Genomic DNA, 26,574 nt, shown 5'->3' on the forward strand with positions numbered 1-26,574 from the left:
GAGTCACCCAGTACCAGTGCTAAAAGAGTAGGTGCTTAATAAATGCCCATTGCCTTGCTAGGAAGGGAGCCAGGAGCACAGAAAAACAGGCAGACGACAGGGCAGACCGGAGGCTGTGAGGAGAGGCGAGAAAGTACATACAGCAGGTGCTGGATAAATGTCCATTCCCTTCCTCAGGCAGAGCAGAAAGCAGGTGGGGAATGAGAGACCCTGGGATGGGAGGCCAAAATGAGGATGAAGGAGAAAGGGGAGTCAGAGGGTGGAAACGTGGATCAGAGTGAGGCGGGAAGGGGGGTCTGAGGGTGGAAGATGAAGGTGGGGGAAGTCAGAGGGTGGAGTCTGGGCTGCCAGGTGGGGACCCCAGAGCAACCAGCCAGGCAGCATCCCCGCTTCTCCCCAATAGCCAGCCCACCCCACCCCCGTCTCTGGGAGCCGGGACAAGGGCCCATTGTCCTGGGGCTGGCATAGCCAGGGGTAGGGGTGCATGGAGGGGGGAAGGGGAGACTGCCCAGCCCTGCCCAGACTTTGCCTGCTGGTTTGTATGTGCGGGGAGGAGAAAGGGGCACTGCCTGGTCTCTGTGCCCCTATGTCTCTCTGTCTCTGAATCTCTGCCATCTCCCTGTCTCTGAGTTTACATCTCCCCTTCTCCCTCCCTCATTCTCTCTGTCCCTGTGTCCCTGTGTCCTGCCTGCTGTCTCACTGAGGGGACCTGTCTCTGGGTTTATGTCCCCCCATCTCTGCCTGTCTCTCTCTGTCTCTGGTTCTCCCTCTGTGTTAATTTCTCTCTTTCTCCCCTTGTGTCTTCATCTGTCCCTCAGCCTCTGTTTCTTGCTGTCTCTGGGAGGGAGGAGTGCCCCACCCACCCAGGACCAGGGCTAGGGGCGCTGAGCTCAGAGGCAGGAGATTGAGGAAGGAAAGAAGGAGGCGAGAGGAGCGGAGAGAGCTGAGGACAGAAACAGCTTTATTCAGCAGAAAATGGCAGCAGAGGGCCCAGGGGTTCCACCTCCATCTGAGCCGGCCAAGTTGGAGAGAGAGGTGGAGTCAGAGAGAGACAAGGCGACTGAGAGACTGAGAGAAACTGTAAGAAAGGGAGAGAGAAAAAGAGATGGAGAGATATGGAGAAATGCAGGGAGATGAAGAGAGAGACTGAGAGAAATGCAGAGAGGCAGAGAGAAATGGAAAGAGAGAGGCAGAGAGAGAGATGAAGAGAGAGAGACAGGGAGAAAGATGAGATGGACAGGAAGCTGGAGAAAGAAAGTGAGAGAGTAAGAGAGAGAGTCAGAGAGACAGAGGTGGGAGGAAGAGACAGAGATATACAGAGGGCTGGGGAGAAGAGAGACCAACACACACAAAAAGAAGGTCAAGCAGAGACAGAGGCAGAGAGCAAGAGACAGAGACAGACGAGGAAGACAGGAAGAGAGAGACACAGCAACACAGACAGAAAGAGACAAAGACAGAAGAGAGAGAGCAGGGGAGAGAGACAGAGAGAAAGAGACAAAGGGACTCAAACAGGGAGAGATGAAGAGAGAAATGGAGAGAGGAGGAGACAGAGAGAAGGAGAAACAGAAGGGGAGAGATAGACAAGGGGAAACATACAGAAAGAAAGGAGAGAGAGGGGAGAAGAAGAAACAGAGATAGAGAGATGGGGAGTTGAGAGACAGAGACACAAAGAGAAGGTCAAGGAGAGACAGAGAGAGGTGGAAAGACAGAAAGAGATGGCGATACAGGAGGGGAGAGACGAAGAGACAGAGAAAGAGATGGAGAGCCAGGGAGACGGAGAGAGAAACACACAGAGACAGAAACAGGAGAGACCGCTGAGTGGGCGGGGCGGCGGGGAAGTCGAGGCCGGAGCCCGGCCGCTCTCACCTGGCGTCGGCGGCGGCCGTTCCCCGGGCTTGGCCCGGCGATTTAAGGGGCACCCCGGGGGCGGGGCCGTCCTCTCCCACCGCCTTATCAGGCCAGATCCCAGCTCCAGGAGCTAAATCGGGCCTCAGCTGTCGGCATTGGGGGGCGCGGGGACAGCTGTCATACAGCATCCACCCCCACCCCCGCACCTGCCCCGTGACTGCAAGCCCTTCCTCCACCCCTCCTTGGACGCCAAGAGGCCCCTGAGCTTTTGCCTGGGGTACCCCTCAACAATGGGCAGCCCTGGGTCCCGCCCGCAGGGTGCCTCTGGGCAGGAGGCAGCCCTCTGAGTCCCGTGTTGCTTCCCTGAGAAGTGGGGACCCCGGAGAAGTTGCTCCCCTAAAAAGTGGAAGGGGCAGCGTGATTGGACGGGACATCCTGCAAACAGTAAGCTCTCAATCAGTGTCCAGGCCAGCACATCAAGAAGCCAGGAGCAGGAGGGGAAGGGCCCCTGCCCCCAGCACCCATGACGAGCCTCACCCCCTCAACCCGACCATATTTGGCCAGAGCAGAGGTTGCATCTGGGGAGATCACACAGCCCTGCCACTCAGCCCGAGAATAGAAACACTCAGGAGGCCCGCCAGGTTGTCTGGGACCAGAGATGGGACCGAGGACAGACACCAAGGGGGGGCCAAGAGGGAGGCAGAGCCACTCAGAAGGTGAGAGGCAGAGAGGAGGAGAGGCAGAGAGAGACCTAGAAAAATGGAGAAAGACACACAGAGAAAAAGAGACAGATTGAGTCAGACAGCAAGAGAGACTGAGACAGAGAGGGTGGTAGAGGCTGAGAGATATAAGGAGAGAAATAGAGACAAAGAGAGACACAGAGATGAAGGCAAAGGCACAGAGAGATAGAGGGAGACAGAGAGACTCACACAAAGAGAGACAAAGGGAGAGACAGGGTTAGAGAAAGAGACAGAGGGAGGCAGGCCACCAGGAAGAAAGCACAGGGTCTGGGCAGGACGGGGCACAAGGGTCGCCCTGGGAGTCGGGGTGCCTGGGCCCCAGTAGACTTTTCCTCTTGTGCTGTGTTTGGCTTGTTACTTTTCTACCTGCCCTCTGACCTTCGACATCTTGGAGACCAGAGCCTCACACCCCGTGTCTGACGCCCAGGCTTTTATGAGGTGTCCTGTGGCCGTGGTTGCTCCACCCTGTTCCAGAGTCAGGGCTGAGCTTGTGTCTTTCTTGTCCTTGGATGAATTGTCTGCCTGGGTGGAGTCCAGCCTGAGGCTGAGTGGTAGAGGTATACCCATACCGGGTACCCCCTGCCTCTCACCCCCCACAGCCTCCCCATCACCTTGGGGTGACAGCCCCCTCAACTCCTGACTCCATCTCCTGGGTCCCCACTCCTCGATGTCCCCTCCTCTACATCCCCACCGAGCACAGCATCCCCCCAAACTCCTCCTTCCAGGTTCTCAGAGCATGGGGTGACCCCACTGTCCCTCCCTTTACCCCTCTACCCAGTCACAGGGCCAAATTCCTGGTATCCTCTTCTCTCCCTCCCCACCCCCCAGAGTCCCCCAGGCCCAGTCATGTCCTCTCACTCTTCCTAGTCACCTCCTCTTTGTCACCCCGTCCTCAACCTCAGGACCCTCCCCCCAGCCTCCCGGCCTCTGGTCTCCCCCTCCAGTCCATCCCCACAGGGCCCCAGAGGGGTCTTCCTATACCCAGAGCTGACCTACCCTGCCTGCTCATAGCCTCCCTTCCCCACTGCCTGCTCCCATCAGCCTTCGGCCTGGTGCTCAGCTCACTCGAGGCCCTGCCTGCTCTGGTTCCTGGCCAGGATTCTCCCTCATCTCTTATCACCTCCTCAAACAACTGTGACAAATATATGTGCCTTAAATGTCCCAGGCCTCGTTCCAAGTGATCTCTAGTTCCGGAAAGGGCCTCCCCCCACTCTTCATCGTCTAATGTTGTTGTTGGGTGCTTTAGAGTCCGTTCCAACTTATAGTGACCCCATGAGACAGAGGAGAACTGTCCCACAGGGTTTTCTTGGCTGTAATCTTTACGGAAGGAGCCCTAGTGGCACAATGGTTAATGGCTCAGCTGCTAACCAAAAGTCAGACACAGGCAGGCTGAGAGCAAATCAGCAGGTTTACTGAGGCAGCAGCAGCACTGGGGGGCAAGGGCATGGGGAAGGGGTTGGTCTCCAAGGGGTCCAGGGAGCGGGGGCCTGGCCCTCCCCTGGCACAGGCAGCCAACATGGACCACACCAGGCAGGCAGCAGATGAGCCCCAAGGTGGCTGTGGTCCTCCTCCGTGGGGTCAGTCTGTCTGCAGCCAGCAGCCCTTTTCCTCCACCTCTTTGGTCACCACCAGCAGCACCTCACACAGGCCCTGGGCCAGTGCAGCTGCCAGGAAGGCCCTGTGTGGGAGGAAGGGGGAGGCTGAGGCATGGGAGCCTGGTGGTCCCTTCTGGGACATGGAGTTCAAACGCCCAGGCATGACCTCACAGTCACTGCTGCCCTGGCTTACCTGACGCCGTCCTCGTCCCCGAGGACCTCGGGTGCCCGCAGCTTGGAGTCCAAGTTATAGTAGATGCCGTCCACCTGGCGCAGGGCCACCCAGTGCCGCCGGCGCAGTGGCAGGGACAGCAGTCCCAGCGACACGGGCGAGGGCAGGTTCAGGATCAGCCCCAGCACCTGGGGCAGGGCCAGCTGGGACAGGGGCCTGTGTCGGGGGGAGGACACAATGGTTCCCAGTGTGTATCCACTGGTCAAATGTTACTGAGAGTGTGAGTCCCAGGTGGGTGTGGGCAGGGGTGGCCTCCTGAGCCCAAATCAACCCACACTTTCCTTTCATTCACCCACCCAACCAAACCTTCCACTCATCCATCCAACTTCCATCCACTCAACCAAACCTTCTACCCATCCAGTCAACCTCTATCTACTCTTTACACAGTCACCACTGATCTATGTGTTATCCACCATCCATCTATCCACCCATTTACCCAACCACCCAGCCGTCTGTCCAAACCTCCCATCAACCACCTAAGAACCATTCACTATCCAACTACCCTTCTACTATCCATACCCATTCATCCATCCATCTACCCACCCAAACACCAGCCAGACAGCCACCTACCTAACAACATATCCACCCAACTCCTCATCCATTCTCTACCCATCCACCATCAACCTATCCATTATTGATTCACTATGGAAGCCCTGGTGGCGTAGTGGTTAAGAGCTATGGCTGCTAACCAAAAGGTTGGCAGTTCGAATCCACCAGCTGCTCCCTGGAAACCCTATGGGGCAATTTTACTCGTCCTATAGGGTTGCTATGAGTCAGAATTGGCTCAGCGGCAATGGTATTTTTTTGGTTTTTACCTAGCCCGTGTGGTGCAGTGGTTAAGAGGTTGGCTGCTAATCAAAAGGTTGGCATGTTTGAATCCACCAGCTGCTCCTTGGAAACCCTATGGGGCAGCTCTACTCTGTCCTGTGGGGTTGCTATGAGTCAGAATCGACTTGATGGCAACAGGTTTGGTTTTTGGGTTTACCTACCAACAAAGGAGCCTTGGTAGTACAGTGGTTAAAGAGCTTGGCTGCTAACTGAAAGGTTAGTGGTTTGTAAGCCATTAGCCACTCCGCAGGAGAAAATGTGGCAGTCTGCTTTCATAAAGTTTACAGCTTTGGAAGCCCTATGAGGTGGTTCTACTCTGTCCTATAGGGTCTCTATGAGTTGGAATTAACTCGACAGCAACTTTTTTTTTTTTTTTAACCTACCAAGAATCTATCCTTTATCACTCAACCACCCCATTCACCCACCCACACGTCCACCCAACATCCATCCATCCATCCATCCAACTACTCAACTACCTATTTTCTCTCCACACCCATCAATTATTACTCAGTCACCCATCATCTATTCATGCACTTCATAACCCAACCACCCATTCATTTATTCACCCAATTACCATCAATCTAATCATCATTCATTCATCAACTCATCCCATTGACCATTTAGTCACCCCCTCTTCTACCCATCTACCAACCATCCACCCACCATCTACCATCTACCCTTCCTTCCTCCTATCCACCCATGCCCTCAGCCACCCTCTTCCCTGCTTTATTTCCCATTTACTAAGTGGCCCTCTGTGCCCAGCCCAGCTCCCATGATGCAGCGCTCTGGGTCCTACCTCCTTCTGTCCCACCACACAGCGGCCAGGCCCAGCCCCTGTAGGGCAGCCATAATCACATTGACATCATAGTTGCCGGTGCCCAGGAGGCTGCGATGGGGGTTCAGCCGGGAGTCTGGTGCCAACCTGTTTGGGGGTGGTCAGAGCCTGAGTTGGGGAGTCCCTGGAAAGGGCTCACCCTCCCTACAAAGCAGGAGAGTCAACCCAGCCTTTGGACTGTTTCCTCTCTTCAACCCCCACAACTCGTCAGCCCCTAGGTCCTGTCCCTCCTGCCTGGTGACTCTCTCTGCCATGTCCCCAAGGCCTCAGCTCGGGCTTTGTCTTCTCCCATCTGAACCCTCACCCCAACCTCTTCCCTGGCCTCCAGTCTCTCCCTCCAGTCCATCTCCTACATGGCCCTGCAGGGCTCTTTCTACACTCAGAGCTGGCCCTCCCTCTCCCCTGCTCACAGCCCTCCCTGGCTCCCTAGTACCTTCAGGATGAACTCTCAGCCCCTCAACTTAGCATTCAAGGCCCTGCACACCTCTTAGCCTCAGCCTCGCCCCACCCCTTCCCAGCCACCTGTTCCCCAACCCCATCACCAATGTTCCAGCCTCTCAGCCTTCCCTCCAGCTGTTCTCCCAGCCCGGGAGGCCCGGCCTGTCACCACTTGTTTCTGGGCCCCGCATCCTCTGAACAACAGTCCCTCTGTTCTCTATCTGCACCCTCAGTGGATAGGGCAGGGGAGGGACAGAGTAGGGGAAAGTCTAAGGATTATTTTCCTGTGTCTCTGTTTCCCTTCCCAGATCGAGGGCTCCCGCAGGGTCAGACTCTGTCTGATTCACTTCTGGGCCTCCAGCATAGTCTTAGCATGAAAGAGCTGATTAATCCCTGATTTGGATGATGAAGGAGCTGAATACATTGTATAAGAACCAGTCTGAGGGCTGGGACTCAACCTGAAGACACTGGGAGGTCTGGGAGAAAGACTATTCTGGCACCTTATGGGGGACAGGCTGGGAGGCTAGGGTGTGATTACAGGCTGGAGAGATCAGGGCCCGAGTTGGGGCTGGTGCTGCAGGGACAGAGAGGAGGGGAAGAGCAGAAGGTAAAGCAGTAATAAAGCAATGATGTGTGAAATCTTGAACAGTGAGGAGAACCATGCCAGGCTGCAGAAAGGAGGAAGCTATGCCAGCAGGAAAGAATAGCTTGTGCAAAGGCCCCGTGGTGGCTCAGTGGGTAAGTGCCTGGCTGCTAACTCACTAGCAGCTTCATAGGAGAAAGATGTGGCAGTCTGCTTCCATAAAGATTACAGCCTAGTAAACCCTATAGGGCAGTTCCATTGACTTAATGGCAATGGGTATACCTGTGGTAAAGGAGTCCTGGTGATGCAGTGCTTAAGTACTCAGCTGCTAACCAAAAGCTTGGCAGTTGGAACCCACCAGTTGCTCCATGGCAGAAAGATGTGGCAATCTGCTTCTGTAAAGATTACAGCCTAGGAAACCCTATGGGGCAGTTGGAATCAACCTGAGGGCAATGGTTTTGTATACTTGTGGTTACAGTCCCATTCAGGAATAGGTTTACTTTCTTATGTTAATGAGGCAGTAGGGTGTATCATAAATTAACCTTTTTTGAGATATAAGAGAGCAGATTAAGCAAGCAAGCACAAACAGAGGGGAAGATACATGCCACATGATCACCAGGGAACCAAGAAACAGAAGCTAAAAAGAGATAAGGACTTTCTCCCAGGGCAGAGAGAGAGAGCCTTCCCTTAAAGCCAGAGCCCTGAATTTGGATTTCCAGCCCTCCTAAACTGTGAGAAAATAAATTTCTGTTTGTTAAAGCCACCCACTTGTGATGTTTCTGTTACAACAGCGCTAGGTAACTAAGACAAGCAGTTTGAGTTGAGGGGTGCAGTGAGAGACAAAGCTTTAGAGATGGGTAGGGACTAGAGCACACAGGCCTTGGATCTCAGGCTGTGGGGCTGGGCTTTGTTCCAGGGTTACTGGCGAGCCATGGGAGGGATGTGAGCAGGGTCAGCTCTGGGGTCAAATGCAGGACAAACTAGAAGGGAAAGACTGGAAACTGGAAGCCCAGCAAGGAGGCTGGGACAAGGGTCCAGATGAGAGAGGGTGAGGCCTGACCTGGGACTGAGGCCATGGGGGCAGAGAGGAACAGGAGGAACATCTCCACCAGCCCAGGTGGGGTGAGCAGGACAGAAAGCCCCCCTGGCTCTGCCCTGCCTCCCTGTGAGACCCAGGCGAGTGGCATTGCCTCTCTGAGCCCTGTGTCTCCAGGTGCCAGCAGTTCGGGTGGGTGACAGTCACCTCTTGCAGATCTCATCGGCAGCCTCCTGGCTGAAGAGCTGCTGCTGCAGGACGTTGTTGAGGGCGTGGACGGCACACAGCTCCAGGCGCTGCCGCTCGTGGTACACGGAGGGCTGGCTCTGCCGGGCTCCTGGGGCCTGGGACATAACGTCCTTGGCTCCTGCGGTGGGGGGGCGGGGAGGAGTGGGACTCAGGGATTAGGATCTGGAGGCCCAGAGGCTGAGGCCCAACCTCCCAGCAGGCCCTTGGGGGCACCGCCATTGAGGTGGGGACTTGGGGGAGCCTGGGAGGACACTGGGCCCCGACCTGCTCCGTAGGCACAGAGGTATCTCCATTCCCTGCCCCTAAAAACAAGGCTCTCCTGTCCACCTAGCAACAGGGGACCCCCCCCCACCACATCCATAAGTAAAAGGGTCCCTATATTGGTCACCTAGCAACAGAGAAACGCCCCCCCGTCCCTAAGTAACAGAACCCCTCCCTGGTTGCTTAGCAACAGAGGACCTCCACCCCCACCTCACTAGGTAACCAAGTCTCTATTCTGGTTATCTAGCAATAGAGGACTCCTCCTTCGCTGTCTCTAGGTAACAGGGTCTCTTCTGGTCGCCTAGCGACAGAAGACTCCCCCTCCCCTGTCACTAAACAACAAGGTTTTCTCCTGTCACCTGGCAACAGGGCCCACTAGCTAGTCACTAAGCAACAGGGTCCCCTCCTAGTATCACCTGGTAACCAAGCCCCTTCCCCGTACATCAAGCAGTAGAACCCCTTTCCCTGACCCGTACCCCAACCGCGGCGCTCGCCCGTTGCCTGGCAACGCCGCTCACCCCGCCTGCCTCTCCTTTCCCCCGAGCCAGGGGCTCCCGCATCCCCCTGGGCGGTGGCTCTGTGTTCCGAATGCTGGGCGGGCAGCGCGGCGCTGACTGGGCAGGCCGGACGGACTACAGCTCCCGGCGGCCCCCGCGTGCCGGACTACGACTCCCGGTGGCTCCCGCGGAAGCGCAGGCTGCGTACGGAACGACCGGGCCGCGTGGACGGTCACAGCTAAATAAGGTGGGACTACAACTTCCGTCGGCCTCTGCGGCGAACCCGGAAATACACCTCTTAGAGGCCCACCCCCTCGCGCAGTGTGGGTACTACTGCGCCCCGGCTTCCCAGAGGATTCTGGGAAATGTAGTGCGTAAGCTCTCGCGATAGCTGCTTGGCTTATTGGCACCCCCCCCCCAGCCCCGCCCCGCCTTGTGCCAGTCTCTCGCTTGGCGTCACGTACGGTGTGCAGAGGCAGCGTGACGTCACAGGAGGGAAACTAGAGCCCAGAGAGACACCCGGACTCTGCAGGGGGCGGAGCCACCAATCTTTACTGAGACAGGAGGGAGATCTGGGGAAACTGAGGCCAGGGGAGGCGTGGGACGGCGGTGGGGGGGGTAAATGATATGCGGATGTTCTCTCGGGAGTGAAGAAGCTTCTCAGCAGAGATGGATCCCTGGCTTGGAGGGGAGCTGGCAGCAGCCTGCAGGGGAGAGGCGGAGAATTAAAGACTGGGACAGAGAGAGAGACAGAGATAGATATAAGGAGCATCCCAGCAGGGTTGGGGGGAGAAGTCCCAGAGAGAGGGGGACAGAGACCCAGAGAGAGGAGGACAGGGACCCAGAGAGAGGGGGACAGGGATCCAGAGAGAGAGGGATACAGAGACCCCCAAAAAGGACGGATATTTAGAGAGGAAGAGAGACCTAGAGGGAGGGGATGGAGACCTAGAGGGAGGGGATGGAGACCCAGAGAGAGGGGGACAGGGACCCAGGGAGAGTGGGTACAGAGATGCCGCGGTGGGGGGGGGGGGCCGAGGGAGACAGAGACCCAAAGAAAGGTGGTTAGATACTCAGAGGGGAACAAAGACCTAGATGGAGGGGAACAGAGATCCAGAAGAGAGACATGGACAGAGAGAGAGATATAAAGTTTCAAAGACTTGTAGGGGAGACAGTTAAGGAGCCTCAAATACAGACCAACCAGAAGGGACAGAATCAGAACCAGGCAGAGCCTGAAACCCACACTCTGTGGAACACAGGTGCCCAGGCCTCAGGGCAGGAGGGGCCCCTGACACTGGGGAGGGGCACAGCCGCACCCAGGAGGCTGCGCCAGAAGGCGGTGACCGTGGCAGAGCCGGTGACAGCGCCTGGCTCAGCAGGGTTCTCTCTGCGGGTGTGCACGACAAAGCTGCGGCCTGCTGGGCCCGGGGGTCCGGTTAGTTCCACATCCACCACGTGCATATCCGGGAGGCTGGGGCGGGCAGGGTGGTTAGTTGGGCTGGCTAGGCCTCGGCTGGCGCCATCCCCTCCTCGGCTCGGCTGGGCTCTGGGCTCACCTGAGGTCAGCCACCAGCACCCCGATGACGCGGTCGAAGCCCAGGCTGGGGGCAGCCAGGGCAGCAGCTGCCATGGTGTTTGAGTTGCGGGGGGCCCAGGGGCACAGGCCTCGGACAGGTCCCTGGTAGAGCACCGTTCGGGGCCCAGTCCTGGGGGCTGCGGCCAGGGGCCCCTCTAGCCGGAAGCCATCGGGGTGTGTGGCCATGGTGACGCGGAGGCTCTGGAAGCAAGACCTGGGGTCAGGGGGCCTCTGCAGGCCCCCTCCCAGTTCCCAGGGAGCCCTATAGGCCCTCACCTGAAGGCCCCCTGCCTTGTCCAATCTGGTGATGTCCTCAGAGCCCCACAGGGCCCCCCGGGCGACAAACACGGCATGGCCCCAGCGATGGGAGGCCTCCTGGAGCCGCTGCTCTGTGGCCTGGTCAGCCAGGGCTGAGGGGGACCCCACCTGGGGATGCATGAATGGGGGAGGGGCTGAGGTCAGGGCGTGTGGATGAGGTGGGGTTGAGGCTGAAGGGACAAGGTCCTGGGGTCACAAGGAGGGGCTTACCAGCAGATTCGCGTGGCGCAGGATGTGTGCCCCAGAATCATGGATTATTTTGGGGTGGGCCACTTCCACCACCACATCAGGGTGCCTGGAAGAGGGGAGAGATGGGAGAGGGTATGGGAGAGGGCTTGGCCCCCTGCCTCCCAATTCCTTCACAGGCCGTATGCGCCTGTCTCCTTTTACGTGTGGGTGAACTGAGACCCAGAGAGGCTAAGGGTTTTGTCTGAGATACAGCAGCTGAGAGCAAAGCAAAATCTTTCAGGAGCCCTTCTGGACCTGACGAGGTCACTGACCTCTCCCTGAGGGCAGCAAGATCCTGGAGCTGCAGAGAGGGGGGCACAGTCCCTGCCATTCGTCCTTGGTCCCGATTCCAGACAAACACAAGTTCTAGGCCCAGTTCTGGCCCCTGAGCCAGCAGGTGTGAGACGAGAGACTGTCCTGGGGGAGAGGTGGGGGAGAGGGCTAGAACCTGTGAGAGGGGGACAGAGGCGCAGAGAGAGGGGGGATAGAGACCTAGAGAGAGAGGGACAGAGACGGGGGGGGGGCAGAGATCCACAGAGAGAGGGGGGGCAGGGCGGGGGGGGCAGAGACCCAGAGAGAGGGAGACAGAGACCCAGAGAAAGAGGGGGATGGAGATCCAGAGATGGGGGGACAGAGACCCAGAGAGAAGGGGACGGAGACCTAGAGAAAGGGGGGCATGGAGACCCAGAGAGAAGGGGATGGAGACCCAGCGGGCACAGATAAAGACACAGGAGGAGGGGGGACAGGGACTTGGCCTTAAGTAAGAGGTCTGGAGAAGGAGGCCCAAGATGCTCAGGACTCACCGAGGCGTCCGTAGCCCACCACCCCCACCCTCCAGGGGGCTCTGTCGAGGGCCATGCCTGGACCTGACAGCAAATGTCCGAGCTCCAGCTGCTTCTCCCTGTCCCCCCGCCCCCAGCCACCACACACAGGAGGCCTGGGCAGTGGTGACCTTTGGACATTTGACCCTTGGGCCTCTCTGGAAACTTCCACTGAGCTGGGGGAGTGGGTTTGCTGGAATGAGGGTGGGTGAGGGTACTTCCCTTCCCTCCGAGGTGCCCTGAGTGTGCTGGTTTGAGACTCAGGGGCCCCGCATGGCCCCCACTCTATCCGGGCCACCTTCCTGCCTTGCACCCTCCTCCCTTCTTGCTGTTGTGGAAAATTTCCTCTGCAGTCCCCCGCCCCCTTCGGGCCGGCCAGGTTGCCATGGAAACTGCATCCTGCTTGGGGTGGGGGTTGAGAGTGCTGGGAGGGAGCGGGAGGAGCTGGGAATAGGGGACTCTGGACTCTCAGCTTGGTCCTCTTTCTGGGTCTCTCCCTCCGCCTTGGCACCAGTGTGCTTCTTGTCCATAAAAAAAGAAAAGAACAAAAAGCTCTGAACCCGTTACTGCCGAGTGGATTCTGGCTCCCTGCGACTCCCTGTGCGGACCCCTTGTCCCTCCCTGCGGTTCTCTCTGAGTCTCCACCGCGGGGCTCTCTCTTCTTTGTCTCTCTGTCTCCAGCCCTCCCTGCCCCTGCTACGTCTCCTCCTGGCCTGGTCTGTTGCAGTTCTGTCCCCAGCCTGGACCCAGTCTGCCTCTTCTCCCCAACCCGCCTGGCTGGTCCGCCTAGCTGGTCCTCGGGTGGCCTCAGCCCCGCCAGCTCCTGCGTTTCCCCAACCTGCCCTAGCCATGCCCTTGCTCCAGTGGGCCCTAGTCGTGGCCCGGCCCCTCCTCGCATCCCCCAGCTCCCAGGCCTTACCCAGCACCTCCCTCCTTCCTCTCATTGTCCTTCAGTTCACCTTGACTTTTCACCTTTCGCTCTCCCGCGCCAAGATGCGATCAGCCACACCCCCCCTTACATCCTCACTACCATGCCCTTCCCTCCCCGCCCAACTCCAGGGGCCAAAGAGATGGCCCGAGGCCTGGAGAGTTCCTGAGTGGCCCCCAGAACGCGCCCTGCCCGGCTACTGCGCCTCTGGGGTGCCTGGCACAGAAATGGCGGAGGCTGAGGCAGCCCCGAGCCCTGCCCCCAACTACCACCTGGTACCCGCTGCAGTGTTTCCATGGCAACCAGGATCCGCGCTGAAAGGGACCAAGAGGAAAAGGGAGCATGAAAGGGAGGCTGGGGGCCTGGGGACGCCCAGAGTCCTAAGTTGACAGGTGGTAGTGGCGGAAGCAGATAGTTGCAAACTGATAGGGCCTGAGACCCCAGACACCTCGCCGCCTGGGGAGGCTGGCGGGGGTGGGGGGGGCCTGATAAGAGGAGAATGTGCCTTAAGAGCCCCAGTGGGGTGAGACAAGATGCTACAGGGGCAGGAACAGTCAGGGGAGAGGTGCCGGCAGGGCTCCTCAGGCCTCCCCAATTAAGCCCTTTCTGCCCATCGCCCCGCCCCCCCCCATGGTCGTCACTTGACCTGGGCTGGTGTTCCACGGTGTCTGCCCACGTGAGGGGAGCAGGGGGGCCTGGAAGGGGTGCCTCCCTCTTGTGGTATGCAGCTGTCAGGCCCCCTCAGGCTCTGCTCACCCCTCTGTCCTCACCTATCTAGACAGGCAGCTGTCTCTCTCCTCTGTCTCTGTCTCTCTCGGCTGAGACGTGGGTGCCTGGGTCTCTCCTAGACATCACGCACTCCCTCTGCCCAGCAGCTGCCCCTGGCAGAGGGCTCTGTCCCTTCTAGGCAGCGGTGTCCCCTCTCCCTGTCCCCTCTGCTCCCCAGGCCTGGACAGAGTCCTTCCTGCCTCTTCACTAAAAAACAAGGAACAAACAGCTTCCCTCATGCTCCTGGGGCCTTGGCTACAGCCGGTACACTCCCCGTTCCCCCCTCCCCCAGTCACGCCACCCTCCACCCCCACACAACCCTCTTTCTACTGCAGCAGTGTCTTGAGTGGCTCTGGGGTCGAGACCAGCACATCCTGGTTCAGGCCCCCTCAGTTTCCTCTGCTGTGAAGTGAAAACCAAAATAACTAATCCTGTTGCCATGGAGTGATTCCAATTCATGGCAACCCATGTGTTACAGAGTAGAACTGCCCATAAGGTTTTCTTGGTTGTAATCTTTACAAAGCCCTGGTGACCCAGTGGTTAAGCACTCGGCTGCTAACCAAAAGGTTGACAATTTGAACCCACCAGCAGCTCCGAGGGAGAAAAGACCTGGTGATCTGCTCCCATAAAGATCACAGTCTAGGAAACCCTATGGAGCAGTTCTTATCTGTCTTATAGGGTCAAAATGAGTCGGAACGACGGCATGCAACAACAATCTTTATGGAATCTGACCACCAGTCTTTTCTCCGCAGTACCAATGGGTGGGTTCGAACAGCCAACCTTCTGGTTAGTAGCTAAGTGCAAACCATTTGAGCCACCCAGGGACCTCTGGGAAGTGAGGAGGACATTACCAGTGTCACATGCAGGGGTGAGACTGAGACCCATCTGGGGCTTCAGGTCCCTCCTGGACGCCACAGACAGGGTGAAAGAAGGGGCCTTCTCGACCCGGGGGTACCAATCCCTGCCCACCTTCTGGACTGTGCTCCCTGGGACACTTGGGTTTTCTGGCCTTTCACCCCACCCCCACCTCACCTTCATTTTGTTCATAACCCCAAAAAATATATTTTTTTACTTTTTCCGTGTTTTTTTTTTTTTTTTAAGTAATTACAGAGCAGGTAGTCGTTGACGCAAACCTCCCTTCAGTATCAAAAGAGTCTGTGGGGTGGGTTAGGGCACCGGCGAGGGCGAAGGGGTGGGACTGCCCCCCCTCAGCCAAGGAGGGCAGGGCTGGAGTGGAGCTTAGCGCTGGGAGACAGGGCCCAGGGTGTCAGGGAGGCTCGGACGACGCGTTCTGTCTCTTCAGTTTCCAGGGCAGAGGGGTGGGAGGGAGGGGCTGGCGTCAAACTGCAAAAAAAATGAACCATAAAAGGAGGGTAGTTGGCGGGGCGAGGGGATAGGACACCCCTCCAAAAAGCTCCTCTCTCCCCTGGAAGAAGGCGGAGGGCTGGGCAGGGTGGTCAGGAGAGCAAGGAGAAAAAACCCAGGGTTCTGGCCTTTCTCCTAAATTGTCGGTCACCGGGGACGCGCGGCTAGAAGGCCCACGGAGAACCCATTCCTGGAGGCGGCCCTGTCCTTGCCGCCTGGCCGCTGGGTGGAGTCCAGTAGCAGCTGGGGCTTACTGCCCGCCTTTCCGCACCTCCTCTGCGTGTCCGGGAGGGCGGGTGGGCGACACGGAAGGGGGTCCTGAGTCTGGCCCGTCCCCCGTGCCTGGGCGAAGGGTTCCTCGCGCCCGGCTTCAGATCTGCGTCTCTTGCACGTTCTCCTTGGAGCCGCTCTTGAACAGCAAAGGTTCGTGGATGGAGTTGAGGCCCGGTGGCCCCTTTCCCCCGCAGCCCCCGCCCCCGGGGTTGCTGCTGTAGTGCGCCTTGAAGGCTGCCGCCACGTAGTGGTGGTGGTTGAGGTGGTCGCGCTCTAGGGCGGGCAGGGCCAGGTGGCTGTCCCCGCCCACGCTGCTTCCGCCCGCCGCAGCGGCGGCTGCGGCCACGGACACGGCCGAGGCGGCGGGCAGCTCGTCCTCCACGTTGATGATCTCCACGGTGCGCGTGGGACCGTGGTGCTTATGGAGCTGGTGCTGCTTGCGCAGCTTGTAGAAGGCCACGAGCATCACCGCGGCCATGAAGGTGATGGCCACAAAGCAGCCAATGATGATCTTGGTGGTCTTCATGACGTCGTCCAGGTCCTTGAGGGCGTTCTCCGTCACGTCCGTGATGGGCACCGTGAACGCCTTCTCCGTGGGCCGCGAGGAGCGCGGAGCGGGCGCCGTGGTGGACGAGGCGGCGGCGCCCCCCGCGTCCCCGGGCCGGCCCCCGCCCCACGCTCCATCCGTCGTGGGCCCCGGCGGCTCCTTCTCTGTGCCGCGCGGCTGCAGCGACTCCTCGCCAGGCTGCGTCTCCAGGGTCTCCACGGTGACCGTGGTGAAGTAGGTGTAGCCGCCGCCGCCCCCGCCCCCGCCCCCCCCGGGGCCGCCCCCCGCGCTGCCGCCGGCCGCCATGGGGTCCACGGCCGAGACGTTGAGAGTGGCCGAGGCAGTGGTGTTGCCGGCTGAGTTCGTCACCATGCACGTGTACTGGCCCGTGTCCTGCACGGTGACGTTGGTGAAGTTGAGCGTGCCGTCGTGCAACACCGAGATGCGCACGCGGTAGGAGCCGTGCGTCATGAGCGTGCCGTTGGGCGTCAGCCAGTTGACGGAGGTCATGGAGGTGCCGGTGCGGCACTTGAGCTCAGCCGCCATGCCCTCGGTCACGTTCAGGTCCGTGGGCGGCTCCACGATGACTGGCGCGTAGCACGTGAAGTGGGACTGGTCCAGTTCGCCGATGTAGCGCCCCTTGAGGCCGGCGGGCGCGTGGCAGCGCGCGCAGCATGTGGTGTTGCTGGGCACCGTCTCCTTGAGCCACCAGCTCAGCCAGAGCACATCGCAGTTGCAGTGCCAGGGGTTGTGGTTGAGGTGCACGCGCTCGAGGCGGTGCAGGGGCGTGAAGAGGTCGTGGGGCAGCGACATCAGGTTGTTGTGCGACAGGTTGAGCTCCTCCAGGGACTTGAGGTCATCGAAGGCATTGCGCTCGATGGTGGCCACCTGGGCGTGCATCAGCCACAGCTTGCGAAGGCTGGTGAGGCCCTGGAAGGAGCCCGGGCGGATCAGGTCCAGCCGGTTGCCCGACAGCTCGAGCTCCTCCAGGCGCACCAGGGCCGTCAGGTTGGGGATGTCCTTGAGGTTGCACATGCCCAGGTTGAGGTAGCGCAGGTTGACCAGGCCCTCAAAGGCTGCCTCCGAGATGTACTCCAGCCGCTTCAGCTCGCCCAGGTCGAGGCGCCGCAGCGAGGGCACGCGGTTGAAGGCGTAGGAGGGAATGCTCTCGATGGGGTTGTTGCGCAGCCAGAGCTCTCGAAGCTTGGACAGGTACTCGAAGGCCTGCGTGGGCACCGTCGTCAGCCGGTTGTCGAACAGCTCCAGCGTGTTTAGGCTGGGCAGCCCGTTGAAGGCACCCACCTCGATCTTACGAACCAGGTTCTTGCTCAGTTGTAGGATCTCCAGGTGCCGAAGGTGTTTGAATGTGTCTGTCCGGATCACCTGGGGGGAGGGGGGACACTGATCAGTGCTGCTAATACTGATAATAAGAATATCAACAAGTGTTGGTAACGATGCAGAGCAACCAGATTGCTCACACTCTACTGGTGGGGGTAAAGAATGTTACAATTTTGGAAAACAGTTTGATAGTTTCTTACAACCTCAAGCATGGAGCTGCCTTATGACTTGGCCATTTCACTCCTTGGTACTGACCCAAGAGATGCGAAAGCATATGTCCGTCTTTACCGTGGAACTACAGCCCCAACTACGAACAGCCCAAATGCCCATCAAGGAGGGAATGGATGAACAATAGGGGGTACCTCCATACAACGGAATAAACTATTGGTACACTCAGTAGCCACAACAATGGGCTCAAACCTACTAATGATCATGAAGATGGCGCAGGACTGGGCACCAATCTGTTATACCTAAGGCCACCATGAGTCGGAGATAACTGGACAGCAACTAACAACAACATTGATACATTCAACAACTTCGGTGAATCTCATGGACATTATGTTGAGCGAAAGAAGCCAGGAACCCTGCGATAGGGTTCCATTCATAAGATGGTTTAGAACAGCAGAGCTATGTGGTTACCTCTGAGTGTCTGTGTGATGCACAGGGAAGACTGGGAGGGGGCATGAAGGAACTTTCTGGAGTGATGGAAATGTTCTCTATTGGGATGGTGGTTACTGGCTATATACAACCATCCAAATCCCCAAACTGTACACTTAAAATGAGTGCCCTTTATTATATGTAAATTAAACCTCAATGCAAAAGATGAAGACTAGCAGTCCTAACAGCTAACATGTATTGAGCATGTCCTTAGTGCCAGACACAGTCCTGAGTGCTTTATGGGTAATAACTCCCTGCAAGATGGGTATTATCACAAATCCTTATTCAATCCCTGCTATCCTGAAATCCATAAAGCTCTGCAAACCAGAATATTCTTCCTCACTTTGGCACCAATCCCATTTGGTGGCAAAACCTAATCAGAACTCCTGTGAAGCTATTTAAAGCATTTACTGATCCCACTCATGTGACTATTCAAACATTTCACTCTAGAAATATTCCCATGTTTGATGAGGGTTGAACACCCTCCGGGGCGTTACAAACTATATGGTACATATTACCTCTGTAATATCGAAATCCACCATCCGTCCATCAGTTTGTCCTACTGTGGTGGCTTGCGTGTTGCTGTGATGCTGGAAGCTATGCTGCTGGGATTTCAAATACCAGCAGGGTCACCCATGATGGACAGGTTTCAGTGGAGCTTCTAGACTAAGACAGACTAGGAAGAAAGGCCTGGAGATCTACTTCCAGAAATCAGCCATTAGAAACCCTATGGATCACAACAGAACATTGTCCAACAGAGTGCTGGAAGATAAGCCGTCTAGGTTGGAAGGCACTCCAGATACACAGTGGCCGCAACAATGCACCTGAGCGTACCAGTGGTGGCGAAGACGGCGTGGTACCCATCAGTGTTTTGTTCTGTGTGAACACAGGGTCGCCATGACTGGGAGCTGACTGCACAGCAGCTAACAACAGCAACTGTTGGGGAAAGAGGCCCAGAGAGCCAAAGTCACCTGTCCAAGTTTACGCGGCAACTAACTGGCAGAACCTGGCTTTGAACTCAGCTCTGTCTGCTTCTAGAGCTAATGCTTTTAATCCCACAATGTTCTGTTCTGTTATACATGGTGTTGCCACGAGTTGGAGCCAACTCAATGCAACTAACAACAGCAGCAACATCAATATTGGAATGCCAAGCACACCTGGCCTCAAGTGTCTCATGGGAAGAAAGGAAGGATTATGCCTAATCTCCACCTTAGCGTGAGGAAACAGATACAGAGAGGTGCAATGACTTGCCCAAGCTCACACAGAGGGTGGGGCGGGGGAGAGACTTGGGATTTGGACTCAGGCTGTACAGAATCAAGACTCTGAATCCCTGAGCTTGGTTACTACCTCTTGGGGCTGGGGTTGGGAGACCCCAGAAGGGGCAGTGCTGGATGTGGGAGGCAGGATCTCATAGGCTCTTCCTTTTGTGATGACCATGCCTGTCATACTGAGGCGAAGAAGGCTACGCAGCCGCCGGCTCATATTTTTGAAGCCTAGTTAACGATGCAGGAATTCTTATGCTACAATATCCGCGGCCATTGAGTGCGTTCTGACTCATAGCAGCCCTAGATGACAGAGTAGAACTGCGCCATAGGGTTTCTAGGGCTGTAAATCTTTACGGAAGCAGACTGACACATCTTTCTCCCACAGAGTGGCTAGTGGGTTCAAGCTGTCCACTTCTCGGTTAGCTGCCAAGCACTTAACCACTGCTTCAATACTGAGGGAGAAATGGAAGACTCCAAACAGCATACTGTGTGATCTCAACTTCACAAAGATAACAAAGATGATGAAGACCTGGGTATGCACATATATGCATGAAAAAAAAAAAAAAAGACTGGACAGAAATATTCCAAGACTTAGTAGTAAACTCCAAGTGTCGGGGATGGTGGGCAATTTTTATTCTTTTGTTATTTTTTTCTTTGATGGGCAAAAATTACATTTATAAGAAGCTGGGGAAAAAAAAGGTTTTTTTCAGAGGGCTACTTATACAGAACAACCAGAACGGAAATACCGAGAATGTTCACACGTTGTGAAGAGTGTAACCGATGTCGCTGAACAACTTGGGTAGAAATTGTTGAATGGGAACCTAAACTGCTGTGTAAACCTTCACCGAAAACACAACAAAATATTATTAAAAAAAAAGACTATACCTGACAGTGTCACTGAATTGTACATGTAGAAACTGGAATTGGTATCTGTTTTTGCTATGTATAGTCTCAACAACAACAACAACAAAAAAGACTATACCTGATGCACACCAATGCTCTAGTAGCCACATTAAAACAAAACACTAGGTGAAATAAATTTTATTTTTTTACATAATTTTTACTGTGCTTTAAGTGAAAGTTTACAAATCAAGTCAGTCTCTCACACAAAAACATATACACCTTGCTACATACTCCCAATACTCTCCCCCTAATGAGATAGCCTGCTCTCTCCCTCCAATCTCTCTTCTCCTGTCCATTTCACCAGCTTCTAACCCCCTCTACCCTCTCTTCTCCCCTCCAGGCAGGAGATGCCAACATAGTCTCAAGTGTGCACTTGATCCAAGAAGCATACTCCTCACCAGCATCCCTCTCCAACCCATTGTCCAGTCCAATCCATGTCTGAAGAGTTGGCTTCGGGAATGGTTCCTGTCCTGGGCCAACAGAAGGTCTGGGGGCCATGACCACCGGGGTCCTTCTAGTCTCAGTCAGACCATTAAGTCTGGTCTTTTTATGAGAATTTGGGGTCTGCATCCCACTGCTCTCCTGCTCCCTCAGGGGTTCTCTGTTGTGTTCCCTGTCAGGGCAGTCATCGGTTGTAGCCAGGCACCATCTAGTTCTGGTCTCAGGATGATGTAGTCTCTGGTTCATGTGGCCCTTTCTGTCTCTTGGGCTCGTAATTACATTGTGTCCTTGGTGTTCTTCATTCTCCTTTGATCCAGGTGGGTTGAGACTCATTGATGCATCTTAGATGGCTGCTTGCTAGTGTTTAAGACTCCAGACGCCACACTTCAAAGTGGGATGCAGACAGTTTTCTTAATAGATTTTATTTTGCTAATTGACTTAGATGACCCCTGAAACCATGGTCCCCAAACCCCTGCCCCTGCTTTGCTGACCTTCGAAGCATTCAGTTTATTCAAGAAACTTGCTTGCTTTTGGTTTAGTCCAGTTGTGCTGACCTCCCCTGTATTGAGTGTTGTCCTTCCCTTCACCTAAAGTAGTTCTTATCTACTTTCTAATTAGTAAATACTCCCCTCCCACCCGCCCTCCCTCCACCGTCTCGTAACCACAAAAGAATGTCTTCTTCTCAGTTTAAACTATTTCTCAAGATCTTATAACAGTGGCCTTATACAATATTTGTCCTTTTGCAACTGACTAATTTTACTCAGCATAATGCCTTCCAGAATCCTCCATGTTATGAAATGTTTCACAGATTCCTCACTGTTATTTATCAATGTGTAGTATTCCATTGTGCGAATATACCATAATTTATTTATCCATTCATCCGTTGATGGGCACCTTGGTTGCTTCCATTTTTTGCTATTGTAAACAGTGCTGCAATAAACGTGGGTGCGCATACATCTGTTCATGTAAAGGCTCTTATTTTTCTAGGCTATATTCCGAGGAGTGGGATTGCTGGGTCGTATGGTAGTTGTATTTCTAGCTTTTTAAGGAAACGCCAGGTCGATTTCCAAAGTGGTTGTACCATTTTACATTCCCACCAGCAGCGTATAAGTGTTCCAATCTCTCCACAGCCTCTCCAACATTTATTATTTTGTGTTTTTTGGATTAATGCCAGCCTTGTTGGAGTCAGATGGAATCTCATTGTAGTTTTAATTTGCATTTCTCTAATGGCTAATGATCGAGAGCATTTCCTTATGTATCTGTTAGCCGTCTGAATGTCTTCTTTAGTGAAGTGCTTGTTTATATCCTTTGCCCAATTTTTAATTGGGTTGTTTGTCTTTTTGTGTTTGAGTTTTAGCAGAATCATTTAGAATTTAGAGATCAATTTAGAGATGTCGTAGCTGAAAACTTTTTCCCAGTCTGTAGGTGGCCTTTTTACTTTTTTTGTGAAGTCTTTAGATGAGCATAGGTGTTTGATTTTCAAGAGCTCCCAGTTATCTGGTTTCTCTTTGGCATTTTTTGTAATGTTTTGTATTCCGTTTATGCCTTGTATTAGGGCTCCTAACGTTGTCCCTATTTTTTCTTCCAGGGTCTTTATCGATTTAGACTTTATGTTTAGGTCTTTGATCCATTTGGAGTTAGTTTTTGTGCATGGTGTGAGGTATGGGTCCTGTTTCATTTTTTTGCAGATGGATATCCAGTTATGCCAGTACCACTTGTTAAAAAGACTGTCTTTTCCCCATATAACTGACACTGGGCCTTTGTCAAATATCAGCTGCTCAAATGTCGATGGATTTATGTCTGGATTCTCAATTCTGTTCCATTGGTCTAGGTGTCTGTTGTTGTACCAGTACCAGGCTGTTTTGACTACTGTGGCTGTATAATAGGTTCTAAAATCAGGTAGAGTGAGACCTCCCACTTTGTTCTTCTTTTTCAGTAATGCTCTACTTATCCGGGTCTTCTTTCTCTTCCATATGAAGTAGGTGATTTGTTTCTCCATCACATTAAAAAATGTCGTTGGAATTTGGATCGGAAGTGCATTGTATATATAGATCGCTTTTGGCAGAATAGACATTTTTACAATGTTAAGTCTTCCTATCCGTGAGCAAGGTATGTTTTTCCACTTATGTAGGTCCCTTTTAATTTCTTGCAGTAGTTCCTCGTAGTTTTCTTTGTAAAGGTCTTTTACATCTTTGATAAGATTTATTCCTAAGTATTTTATCTTCTTGGGGGCTACTGTGAATGGTACTGATTTGGTGATTTCCTCTTCGGTGTTCTTTTTGTTGATGTAGAGGAATCCAGCTGATGTTTGTATGTTTATCTTGTATCCTGACACTCTGCTGAACTCTCCTATTAGTTTCAGTAGTTAGGTGAAATCAATTTTAATAATATATTTTATTTAGCCCCATGTATTTTTTTTTATACAACACTATATCAACATGTAATCAAGATAAAAAATTATTAGTGAGCTATTTACATTCTTTTTCATACTAAGTCTTCGAAATCTGGTGGGTGCGTGTTTTATACCCACAGTGCTCCTCCATTGGGACTCGCTGCAGCTCAAGTGCTCAGCAGCCACATGTGGGGAGCGGCCGCCTGTTGGACCGCATATGTTTATATCTGGTGCTTTCTCGGGCCTCCTTTATAAACACAGTTGCATCTTATCCTCCCAGCAGCCCTCCAGAGAAGGGATTATTATTGCCCCATTTTTGAAAGGAGGAAGTGGAGGCCCCCAGAGGGTGTGATACGGGCCAGTCCTGTGGCAGAGCTGGTCCCAGAGCAATGCTGTTCCCATCTGACAGATGGGTACACCGAGGTTGTGGAGGTGGCACATCCGAGGGGAGCAGCCTTCAGAGCCATCTCCCGCTCCCAGGCTACGGGTCTGTCACTTGATGGGCAGGTGGTAAAAGCTACTTCAGGAAGACATAAAGGGGTCAAGGTGGCCAGCACTCAGTGCAGTGCTGGCCCTTATCACCATGTTATTATTATTATTGTTATTGGCTTTTAGTGACCAGTGCTGCACCATTGGAATGAGGGCCTGAGCCTTCTAACCCAAGGCGGTGGCACACTGCCACCTGTGGGGGGTGGCTCTTGGGTGGCAGCCCTCTTATTGCAGGTCCCTGAAGAAGGGCAGTGGCAATAGTGTGACACCCCCAGGACCCGCCCCCACCTTGTCATCCCCAGGCCCTGTCCTCTGACCTCTGACTCTCTGCTCTGTCCCCCCTCCCACCTAGACACAACCTCACACTACTCATGGTGACCCCATATGACAGAGTAGAACTGCTCCATAGGATTTTCTAGGCTGTAATCTTTATGGGAGCAGATCGCCAGGTTCTTTCTCCTGCAGAAAGGCTGGTGGATTTGAACCTCTGACCTTGTGGTTAGCAGCCACGTGCTCAACTGTTGCGCAACCAGGACTCCTTGACACGGCCCTGGGGGGTCTTTATACACCCCTTGCTCACTTGTCGCTCCCCTGCTCACGACTCTCCCAGGGCTCCTTGTCCTTCGCAGCACAACATTCTTCCACCCCACACTGAGTTGGACACAGGACATGATGAGAGTGAGGTCCCATATAGGACACCGCCCTGCCCTCAAGCAGCTCCTTGGCCGGCCTAACCTCCCCCTTCCTCTTCCACTCACCCCTCCCCACAGCCCCTGTTCTAGGAATTTCCTGAACACAGCAAACAGGAGCTTGCCTCTAGGCAGCACTGGCTGATCCTCCTGCCAGGAACACCCTTCCTACTTTTTTTTCTGGCCACTTCCCATCTGCCCTTCAATGCCTGGCCCCAGTGTCACCTGCTCTGGAGGGTGTCCAGGCCCCAGCCATCCTTCCTCTGCTGGTCAGAGCCCCCCACTGGGCTCCTACAGCCTCCTGCGAGCTCAGCTGTGCTGAGCTGCCTGCGTCTGTCTCATCCACCACGGGGATGGGGTGGGGTGGGGGGGATTGGGTATCCACCACAGGGACTGCAGCATAGCAGCACCCCATAAAGTTTTGGGTTGGTTTGTCACTTCTTGTAACAAAGTACATTTGAAAGTAGCCCCTCTCAGAATCTCAAGTCTCAGTACCCCCTTCCCTGCGTGGAAACTGGATTTGCCCAAGAAACTTAAACCTGAGGCACCTCGCCTGATGAAGGAGTCTTTGTGGCCTTTTCCAGGTAGAAGAGACAGATTAGGAGATACATTTGGGCCCTTAAAATTATGCAATTCTCAGGTTACTTTGAATGGTTTACAGGGACTACTTTCTCTCTCTCTCTGCCTTCCACTCATGCTCCCATCTTTCTTTCCATACATCCCTCCAACCTACTTCCCTCCTTCCTCTCTCTCCCTCTCTTCTTCCTTCCTTCTTTCTTTCCCTCCCTTGCTCCTTCCTTCCTTCTTTCCTCTCATCCCTCCATCCCTCCATCCATCCATCCATCCATATACTCAACCGACCCATCCTACCTTCCTCCCTCTCATTTAATAAACATTCATTTAAGTCTCCTGTGTGCCAGGCCCTGGGCTGGGTACTACATCAGATATCACAACAAACAAAGCAACTTTTCAGATAACTTTTTTTCCCTGATGATCAAAATAATATGTGCTCATTTTGGGGGAAAGTATAAAAAGAAGAGAAATATCAGCCAAAATCTTTCTAGCCAGAGTTAACTCATGTTAATCATTTGGTACCTGTTCTTCCAATCTTTTTTTTTTTTTTTTCTATGCATCTGATGTAGGGATATATTTTTTCATCCTTTCATATTTTTTACAAAGTTGTGGTGACACCATGTACCCTGCTGGGCCCCGGGTAACAATATTATAGCATGTGCATTCCTCCATATTATTAAATATGCTTCCAAAACCTGCTTTTAATGGCTGTATTGAGTTCTGTCCCAGATGAAACCAACAGGGTCAACTTTATTTTCTTCAACACTGTTCTGCCTTCTCTCCTTCCTACAGTGAACATGGCTCATTGGAGAGCTGAAGGAAGGCGGGGGTGAGTGGTGTCTGTGGGCGCTGGTGAAGAAGCAGCCTGCAGGCTGACACGCAGGAGACATTCCAGAACCTGACTTTAGGGGAGGAGGAATGGGTGGGAGCAGGCAGTGGGTCTGTGAGGGTTGGGGGGGGGCTTGACCTGTGTCCCTGCACCCCGCCCGGGGCAGTGGGCATCTCCTGTCCTGGGGTGGTGGTCTGAGGAAGCCTGGCCCACCCCTGGCCCCTGGGAACATCCGGAAGGGACTCAGCCCAGCGCCCCTGCCCGCCCCCGACCCCAGTGTCCTCTGTCTATGCTCATCCCATCCCCAAAACAGCAGCAACAAAAAGCTTCCTGATCAAATAAGTTTGGGAACTCACGCTCCCTCTGGGAGGCTCGCCACAAGAGTTACAGGTTCTCTGAAGTCTGGGTTTCCCAAACAGTACCCCGCAGAACCCTCTTCATGGAGTGCTTTTATTGTCTCTGAGAAATGCGAGTATGCATGGAGCTGGCGCTGTTGCTACTGCTGTTAACAACAACAACCCTAACAGGATGAGGGGGTTGCAGTCGTTGCTAATCACCAGGGAGAGAATGAGGGGGACTAAAAGGTCAGCCTTGAGAGTTGGACAGAGAAGCCGAGAACAAGGAGCCCAGGTGCGGGCAGGAGCTCCCTGGAAAGTCACCCCCTTGCCCTGTCTCAGGTGCATTTGGGCAGCCCCAGGGCCTCCCCAGGTCCCTCTGACAACAAACACATCTGCGAGCTGCTTGTTGTTGTTAGTTGCCGTTGAGTCGATTTCATCTGATGGCGACCCCATGTGCGCAGAGTTGAACTGCTGCGTAGGGTTTTCAAGGCTGTGACCTTTCAGAAGCAGATTGCCAGGCCTTTCTTCTGAGGCATCTCTGGGTGGATTCGAACTGCCAACCTCTGGCTAGCAGTCGAGCACTTAACCGTGTGTGGCACCCAGAGGCTCCACCAGTGACCTAGCACCCAGAGTCACGAGCCATGGTCTCAGTGACAGACATTTCTGCACACTCCATTCCTTAGGCAGGGACAGAATC

The 26,574-nt window shown here is 54.5% G+C and overlaps 3 protein-coding genes across 4 annotated transcripts in view; all 3 read right to left on the reverse strand.

Annotated features, from left to right (window-relative positions):
• Positions 1-3,978: 3,978 nt before the first annotated feature.
• Positions 3,979-9,272, reverse strand: JOSD2 (Josephin domain containing 2). Of its 2 annotated transcripts, none has more exons than XM_064294076.1 (5): positions 9,164-9,272; positions 8,343-8,502; positions 6,040-6,165; positions 4,377-4,571; positions 3,979-4,266 (listed from the first exon to the last, which is right to left on the reverse strand). In XM_064294076.1, the coding sequence occupies exons 2-5, from the start codon at positions 8,486-8,488 to the stop codon at positions 4,167-4,169; spliced, it is 567 nt and encodes a 188-aa protein (XP_064150146.1). In that variant the 5' UTR covers positions 8,489-8,502; positions 9,164-9,272; the 3' UTR covers positions 3,979-4,166. The 2 variants fall into 2 exon arrangements, with proteins under 2 accessions (XP_064150146.1, XP_064150145.1); XM_064294075.1 differs by having other exon boundaries at positions 9,122-9,265.
• A 436-nt stretch (positions 9,273-9,708) lies between these two features.
• ASPDH (aspartate dehydrogenase domain containing) lies at positions 9,709-12,862 on the reverse strand. Its single transcript, XM_064293449.1, has 7 exons — positions 12,065-12,862; positions 11,534-11,678; positions 11,244-11,328; positions 10,992-11,141; positions 10,696-10,916; positions 10,456-10,610; positions 9,709-9,846 (listed from the first exon to the last, which is right to left on the reverse strand). Exons 1-7 carry the CDS (start codon positions 12,117-12,119, stop codon positions 9,803-9,805), a joined length of 855 nt encoding a protein of 284 aa, XP_064149519.1. The 5' UTR covers positions 12,120-12,862; the 3' UTR covers positions 9,709-9,802.
• Positions 12,863-15,513: 2,651 nt separating this feature from the next.
• LRRC4B (leucine rich repeat containing 4B) overlaps positions 15,514-26,574 on the reverse strand; it is a 36,941-nt gene continuing 25,880 nt past the window's right edge. Inside the window, exon 2 of the mRNA XM_003406838.4 lies at positions 15,514-17,346. Coding sequence (XP_003406886.1) covers positions 15,514-17,346 — 1,833 coding nt within the window. The remainder of the gene's footprint in view (positions 17,347-26,574) is intronic.

This window comes from Loxodonta africana, chromosome 11 (genome assembly GCF_030014295.1).
Source record: "Loxodonta africana isolate mLoxAfr1 chromosome 11, mLoxAfr1.hap2, whole genome shotgun sequence".
NCBI classification, from domain to species: Eukaryota; Metazoa; Chordata; class Mammalia; order Proboscidea; family Elephantidae; genus Loxodonta; species Loxodonta africana.